Below are 7964 nucleotides of genomic sequence, written 5' to 3'. Positions count from 1 at the left end.
TCAAAAAATGATTCACATTTTATTCAGCTACCATCTTAAGGGAATAATTATAGTTCATTCACTGTGAATGACCATTTGTGATAAGAATGAGGTCTAAATGATTGGGAGAGATGAGGAATATGGTGTTTGGCAGCTCCTTGCAGGCTGTGAGGAGTTATAAATGAAGTACCAAGTTTAGAAAAACTAAAACAGTTGTAAATCATATAAAGTCTAGGAGAAATAAGTAATAGGTGTCTCAGAGTACTTTTCAAGTTAATTGCTGAAATACTGAATAAGAAGTTGGACTTTTTTCAAGAAAAACTGTGTATATTTCAAGAAAGGAGCTTAGTTCTTTTTAGAAAGTATAGAAACTCTTAAATACAAAGGTAGTATCTTTTGTGGAAAGAATGGAAAGGAGGAAAAATAGTTACTTTTATTTAGAATTAGTTTGACTTGTATAATTCTTTGTCTATAAAGACAGGCAAAAAGTTCATTCCATGAATCTTTTCGTGAAAGACTTTGTTCTAATAAACCTTTCCTTTCTGTTTCTCAGTCAGCAGATAAGCAGCGAGCCCTGGAAGAAACCAAAGCCTACACAACCCAGTCATTAGCAAGCGTAGCCTATCTGATCAACACTTTGGCCAACAATGTTCTCCAAATGCTGGATATCCAGGCATCCCAGCTTCGACGCATGGAATCTTCAATCAACCATATTTCACAAGTGAGACTTTTTCTTTTGCCTTTGATATTACATAGGAAGTAAAACTCTTTTTTAAGTGACATCTTGTGAACAAGAAGAATTTAAAACAAAAGGATGCTTTTCATGGACACATTTCTTCTCATATTATTTCTGTGATCGGGTCTCATCAGGTGGTTCTATACCAGTGTTAGTATGAGGGTTTTACGTACCAAAGCAGATTAAATGCATTCTCAGCCAGCTTATTGTTTGGAGAGGGGGTCATTCTGCATAAGTGGAAAGCACAAAAAAATTGCTAATGGTAAAATGAGAATATTATGTTAAGAAATACAAAATGGATGGTGGAAAACAGTACTTGTCATCTTTTTACTTTTTCTGTTGCTGTAATACTGGCATCTAATGACAACAGCATAGATGACAAAAATAGTTTGCTTCTGGCTTTTCTTAATAAAATGTACTTTGCAGTGACAGGAACAAAAGCCAAAATTAATATTTCAATTTGTGTATGGCTGCAGAACTCCTGCCACTATTTGCAGTTTTTCTGAGCAGTGATAAACTAAGCTACTATAATTAGGAACCCAGGTTCAATCACCACAGTGATGAGAGAATTCTGACTGCCAGAACAGGCTCAGAATGAATGATAGATAAAGTGTAGATTTAACAGCCACTGATGGATTAAAAGAGAAATTAGGAACAATGATACAGCAGTTTCTGTTTTTCTGTGTCTGTTTAATGAATATTTTGTGTCTTAGTTGACGAATACATTTTGGCTACTAGGGTTTCTTGATCTCCCTGTGATAATATAAATGAAAATAAAGAATGTTGTGGTATTTAGAAAAACATTTGAAAGTAGGGGCTGTGTAAGGTAGGAAATAAGTAGATGGATTTGATCTATTAACTTGCTGATGCTGAAAGGGTTATTAAGCTAGTAGAGGTTTGAACCAGCAAAAGTGAATAATTTTATGCTGGCTTAGTGGGCTGAATTGGCTCTGATTGGGTCAGAGGAATTTCAGGCCAAGTACAAAGAAAGGGCTGGGGAGGATTTCCTCTTTTGATAGTGCTGCGCTATTAGATTGCCTCAGTTGTCTCATGGATCTGCATCAGAAATAAGCTGGAAGTTTGATTTCTTCTGGTAAATACTCCTTGTTAATCATTACATGGACAAGTTGATTAATTTTTTCCCCCCAGAAAATGTTGTGAATTACTCTGTTTATGTCTGTGTGCTGTATCTATATGCTCTGTGTGTGTGTATATGCCTGTGTGTGTATGTGCTTCTTCACAGGCTAGTGCCAGCTCACACGTTTCAGCTGTTTGAGAGCCTGGTGCAAAAGACAGTATATTTTGCATTTCATGAATATGGAAAATTCATTTTGTCACACACCTTCTGTAAAGTAGCTTTTGTGGAAAGGGACATAGCATTTAAAATTTTTTTCTTCCTGAGGTGGTGACATTTGTGCAGATTGAGGGCTAAGTTAGATTGTCTTTGACCTTTATACAATACAGCTAGTTATTTAAAATAGAGCACTAAATTAGCAGTACCCCAACACCTAATGAAGAAGTATCTGCAAAATTTCATAGGTTGAGCTTGAACAACCACAAAAAAGCTGTGATGGTCTTTTTTTTAAAATATTGCTGTAAAACTGAAAATCTGGTTTGTTTTGGGGTATATTTTTATGTGGTTTGTTTGGGTTTTTTGAGCCTGCATCATCCATATGTAGGGTGCTCCCCAAATCTTCATGGAAGAAGTTATATCAGAGGAGCAGACAGTAAATGAATTTTGGGTATTACATACATGAAGTGTTGATCCAAGGAACTTTATTAAGTTCAATTAACGTGTTCGGAAATGGCTTCCTCCCATAATACCAGTGTTGTAGATTATTGTGTTATCTGTCTTAATTTCCATGGCTATTTTTCTTAAAAAAATTAATTTACACAGTTTCTCTGTAAATAATTAATTTATTTTCAAGAAGTTTGGTTATACTTCTCCTGAAATTAGCCTTCCTTGGTCTTTATGTTGGGTGTAAAGTTTAGTGAACTTTTTCTAATAGTACTGAAAATGCTTTGTGGTGTAATACCTCACTGCCAGATTAGGATTTCAGTCAGCCTGACTTGAAATGAAGTTGGTAACATTGAACAGAAAAGAGGTTGGTAATTACCATCTGACCACAGATGGTAAATTAATTTTTGCATTAATGCTTTGGTCAGTAGGTCTTGGTGTTTAAGTTTAGAAGACTATATGCAAATTGTGGTCTCTGGATGTAATCCCGCTTTTAATTCTGATTTGGGATTCCACATATTCTTCAAAGAAGAGAGCAGAATCATTTGGTGCTTGGTATGAAAACTTTTCCCAAAGTGCTTGTTTTGTACAAGCAGCTCAGATTGGGAGAGGTGTGATTAACTTTGTAAGATAAAATGCTCTGATTCTCTGTTCATTGGTAGAACGCCAGTTTACATCCCTTTCTGTGTTTCCTTCTAAATGGCAACTTAATCAAAGAGCTGAAAAGGAAGCTGATAATAATTTGTGCTTTTTCAAATTATATATAGGTCGTGAATAAGGAAATTGTTACTATTGAAACTATTTTTATACAAGTGATTAAATCCTATTGGTTTAAAAATTAGAATTACTTTGGTTTGGTCTGAAAGCTGATGAATCTATTCTTACTTGCCTTCTTGAACCTTGTCCAGGACTAGATGATAGTGTTTCATATTTGACTAAGAATTTATATCTTAAATACAGATCATATGTACAAATATTTATACTTGTTAAAAAAATTATCTTGCAGCCTTCAAGTTAGCAGCCACTGTGAAATGTTACTAACGTCCAAATTCCTTAAATTAATCTGGCAATTTTTCAGGTTTTAATATTTGTATGATGAGAAATGTTTTTTCAGGTTTAGTTACAGAATCTCTTACTTAGCAAGGTCATTTTTGAAACTGCTGCTAATTATATAAACAAGCACTCGTCACAAAAATGAGTGGTAGTGATGAATTTTCTCCAGTGGCACTGTGTTGTGGGGAGGTCTGCTACATCCTGCCCTTACAGAATTGACTTCCATGATCTTGGCTGTGAGAACAGGCGTTGTTGAATAGCCTGCAGGCTTGGATTCTCTGCAGGCAGCAGATGCTGCTTAGCTGGGCTGTAGCAAAGTGTGTGAGCTGCTTGGGCTCTGCCGGGAAGTTCACTTGGACTTTCCACTGAAAAGTCAGTAAAGGTTTGTGACTTTTTCTGGTTGTCTTATTCTTGCAAGGTACAAGAATAGCAAAACACTTTAAAAAATGGTACTGCAAGGTTAATGTTGCACAGTGCATTTTACCTGTTTATGGAACAAGTAGCTTTTCAGCATTTTCATAGCATTATGATCTCATTTTTAGTGTATAAATTGAGACAATGTCACATTTCTAACGTGTCAAAATTCTGCAGTTACTAATTTTAAAGTAATACTCCAGTTTTCAAGGTAATTTGCAATTAGTTTGAGTTGCATCAAATTAATAAGATTAATAAAAAATAAAAGTCCAGCAATACTATATCTGAGCAACATTTTCTTCTAAGATGTTTGAAACTGAATTTTAAAAGCCCAGACTAACAGTTAATTGATAAATTTAAATTAGTATGTTTTGAGAAGAGGAAGAAATGAAGGCTTCTGGAGACTCTTATCCCAGAAATTTGACTACAGTTCAGACTTTCAACATGCTGTTGTGGTTTAACCCCAACAGCAACTAAGCACCACATGGCTGCTCACTCACCCCCCCCCACCAGGCTATGGGTAGAAAATCAGAAGGGTAAAAGTGAGAACACTTGTGGGTTGAGATAAGTACAGTTTAATAATGATAGTGATGGTAATAATATAAAAATTACTGAGAATGAAAACAATGAAGAGGGAAATAAAACCCAAGAAGAAATGATGGAAATGCAGTCAATTGCTCAGCAGCAGCTGAGCGGTGCCCAGGCAGGCCCCAGGCAGCAGCCCCCACCCAGGCTCCCCCAGGCGGGTGTTGCTGACCATGGGGCTGTGGGGAGCATTGTCCTTGGGTCAGCGGGGCCAGCTGTCCTGGCTGTGTCCCTTCCCAACTTCTTGTGCACCCCAGGCTACCCAGTGGTGGGTGGGATGGGGAGCAGAAAAGGCCTTGACTCTGTGCAACCGCTGCTCAGCAGTAACTAAAACATCCTGGAGTTATCAGCTCTGTTTACAGCACACATCCAAAATATCGCCCCATACTGTGAAGAAAATTAACTGTCCCAGCCAAAACTAACTTAAGTTAGTTAAATGCTAACTTAATACTTTGAGAAATTTTATTTACTGGTAGAAGAGAATATTTCTCAAAACTCATGAGTTCAGTGACTTTTAAGTGAAGTTGTAAGTAGTTTTAACTTTCCCAGAAATTTTCATGTTTTTGTTTTAATATTTGCAGAACTTGAGACTGGTTTTGTTAAATTCAGTATGAAAACCTGATGTTTCAAAATGGCCAGAAAATTCCTAATAGAAAAAAATGCAATGGATCATACTTACTTTTTCACTTAAGCTGTCCCTTGGCTATTGCAGGGATCTTGGAAAGCATATGGAAAGAGGACAGTAATGAGCCTAACTTCTAACAAACTGTCATTTAAAAGCTTTTGGCAAAGCTAATGGACCTATGTGAAAAAAATTTTTAAAAGCATAATAATGCTGTCAAGAGTCCAAAATTTCTTGTTAGAAAACAGGGTTTGAAGTTACAGAAGGGCACAGTGTATCCCATCTGCTTTTCCTAACAGACTTTTCAAGCCAGGTATTTTGTTAGTCCAGCTCTAACCCCAAAATCTTCTCATTAGAACTTTAGTCTAAACTGCTTAATAAACATTTCGGTAGCATTCTCCTGCCTTGATAAGGCATTTATGTTAGTACTGGAGGTAATAATTATCTGTATGTTGAGGATAAATGTTTTCATTTTCTTCAGTAGCAGGTTAATCTTTGTTAGTTCCTCTACTAATGGAATACTACAGTGTTCCTTTCTGCTGTTCTGTAGGTGTATTAGGATCTCACAACTTCCCTAGTCTACTAAACAAGAAAATGAAATGCTTGGAAAACTGCCAGCAAAATGCTTTTCAATACCATTTTAGGTGTATGGACCAGAATTAGGTGCAGTTTTTATGCTCTTAGTCATTCCATAGCTATGCAAGTTAAAAGAAATGTTCTGAATCATAATGCAAGAGAAATCCCAACAGATGAGCTTCAGGTTTTAATTAGGTTTTATGCACTTCATTGTTTGTTACTGTGGTCATACCTCATGATCACCGTAGTCCTTAAGGAAACTGGTTGTACTCATGGCTCCTATTGAAAACCCACTCTTTTCATTCACGGAAACAGCTTTGCACAGTGCCAGGATACCATCGCTACAGTAACATGAGCATTAAATATCTTTACTCGCATTGTATTAGCAGATAATTGCATAAGAACGTACTGAAGGAACATATTCAAAGTTGCAGAGTTCTAGCACTTGAAATAGAAAGTGAGAAATCATCTTGGCAACCCTGCATTAATAACTTCCTTTTGATTTGTGGATTGAAGTTAAGGCTCTGAGTGCAGTATCCAAGGCATGAAACTGGTTTTGAATGACCAGATTCAGACCCATAAGATTCTGACATTCCAGTATAGCTGAAGTGCAGCTGCTGTTGCAGCTGAAGTTTTCAACATTCTAGCAAATGGAATCGGGGTCCTGTGAGACAAAGAACATACTAGAGTCAGAGTCGTGTCTCTGCAGTTCTCCAGTGACATATCTAGACCACAGATAAAATCTGCAGTGGTATTGAATTCATCAGTGGTATCAGACATGAGACTGTCCTCCCAAGTTGTTGCCATCACGTGTCTTCAGCTTCTTAAGATAGCATTGTATCCTCTGAGTCCTCAGCAGGTGAGGTGAGGAGTCTGTAGGCCACTTCTCCAGAACGTGTCCTCCTACTCCCTATGATGCAGAAGCAAAAGGTCTGGCACAGAGAAGGGACAAAAGCCTGAGATGGAAGATAAAATCCTGTATCTTACCCTGATACAGAATGGTGTACTTTAGGTACTCTGGCCTGGAAAATGTTGGTGTGCTCTGTTTGCACTTGTGCTTGTACCATAAATACAGTACTGTAAGAGCTGTGAAGATCTGATCTGCTCTGCTCTATTGTATTGGGGGTTGGTGTATAGTCCTGGTCATCTCAGGGAGCTTCAGAAAGGACTTTGGCAAATTGATTGGAAGGTGGTTTAGTTGTTAAGTAGTTGCAGAAATATATGTGTTTCTGTTAACTTGTGTGAAGTGTGAATTTCTGCAGAGTTTACCCGTCGGCCAAATCTGGGTGGGTTTTTGTGGGGGTGTCCCAGATAGTTTAACTACCTCTATTAAATTTCAAATCATTGCTCAACAAACTGGACCTTTTCAAAGAGAGGTTTGCCAATACATTTTGACCTTGAAAAATCTATTTTTCTGTAACTTTATTTTAAGAAATAGCTATGCACCTTTAGTGGAAACCTTACAGTTCTAGGCAGGTGGAACCACAGGTGGCAGAAAGGTACATGGCAAAGCTGTAGTCAGCACTTAATTTTAGCAAAGTTGCAAAGTCTTGAAAATATGTTGCTGGAAAATACCAGGCAATCTTGAGAATAGTATTGTAAGCTCACATATAACGCCCCAGGTATCGGTGGAAATCCTGCTCTGGAAATAATGCAAACAGACAACTTCTTGGAAGTAGTTTGGGGATTGGTTGGGGTTTCTAAAAATTTTTTTTTTTGCCATTTTAAAGGTTGTGATGATTGTTCAAGACAGCACAGGTTCCATTAACTTGTTTTGCTATCAGTAGCACAAACAGAAGGGTAAAACAGTGTAACCAACCCCACTGCCTCAGTGCCTGCCCACAGAAAAATAAAATGGACAAAAATGTTTGTTATGAAAATGAGTTCTCATTTGTACCTGTTCCCCAGTTACTACAAAGAATTCAAAGGTTCAAAACTGTGAAAAGTATTTCTGGTGTCATTCATGATCACTGGAGTGGTAACAAGCAATCTGTGAGTGTTTAGAAATCTGGCTGTTTTCTTACTTTTGTTTTTTATCCTGTAGCTAAAACTGTTTGTTCACAGTTTAGCGAATTTCCTTTAAGGAAAGCTGTTTTGTGAACAACCAATTATTTTTGTTTTAAGTAAGGCAAGGAACTCCATGCCCCATGATTTAAGAGATGATATTTTCCTGGAAGAGATAAGTAGACTTTTTGGTAGCATTTTCTTACTCTTGTTACCTAACAAGATTCATGTACATGTTTTTAGGCAGTGAATTTTCA

At 37.1% G+C, this 7964-nt stretch overlaps 1 protein-coding gene across 1 annotated transcript in view; it reads left to right on the top strand.

The window, feature by feature from the left end:
- Window positions 1-626: 626 nt before the first annotated feature.
- Window positions 627-7964, top strand: part of ABI2 (abl-interactor 2) — a 39640-nt gene continuing 32302 nt past the window's right edge. Inside the window, 2 exon segments of the mRNA XM_017735576.1 lie at window positions 627-692; window positions 695-700. Coding sequence (XP_017591065.1) covers window positions 627-692; window positions 695-700 — 72 coding nt within the window.

The sequence above is a fragment of the Corvus brachyrhynchos genome, unplaced genomic scaffold (assembly GCF_000691975.1).
Source record: "Corvus brachyrhynchos isolate BGI_N302 unplaced genomic scaffold, ASM69197v1 scaffold255, whole genome shotgun sequence".
NCBI classification, from domain to species: domain Eukaryota; kingdom Metazoa; phylum Chordata; class Aves; order Passeriformes; family Corvidae; genus Corvus; species Corvus brachyrhynchos.
The sequence above is the reverse complement of the archived record's forward strand: the minus strand, read 5'-3'. Positions and strand labels throughout refer to the sequence as shown.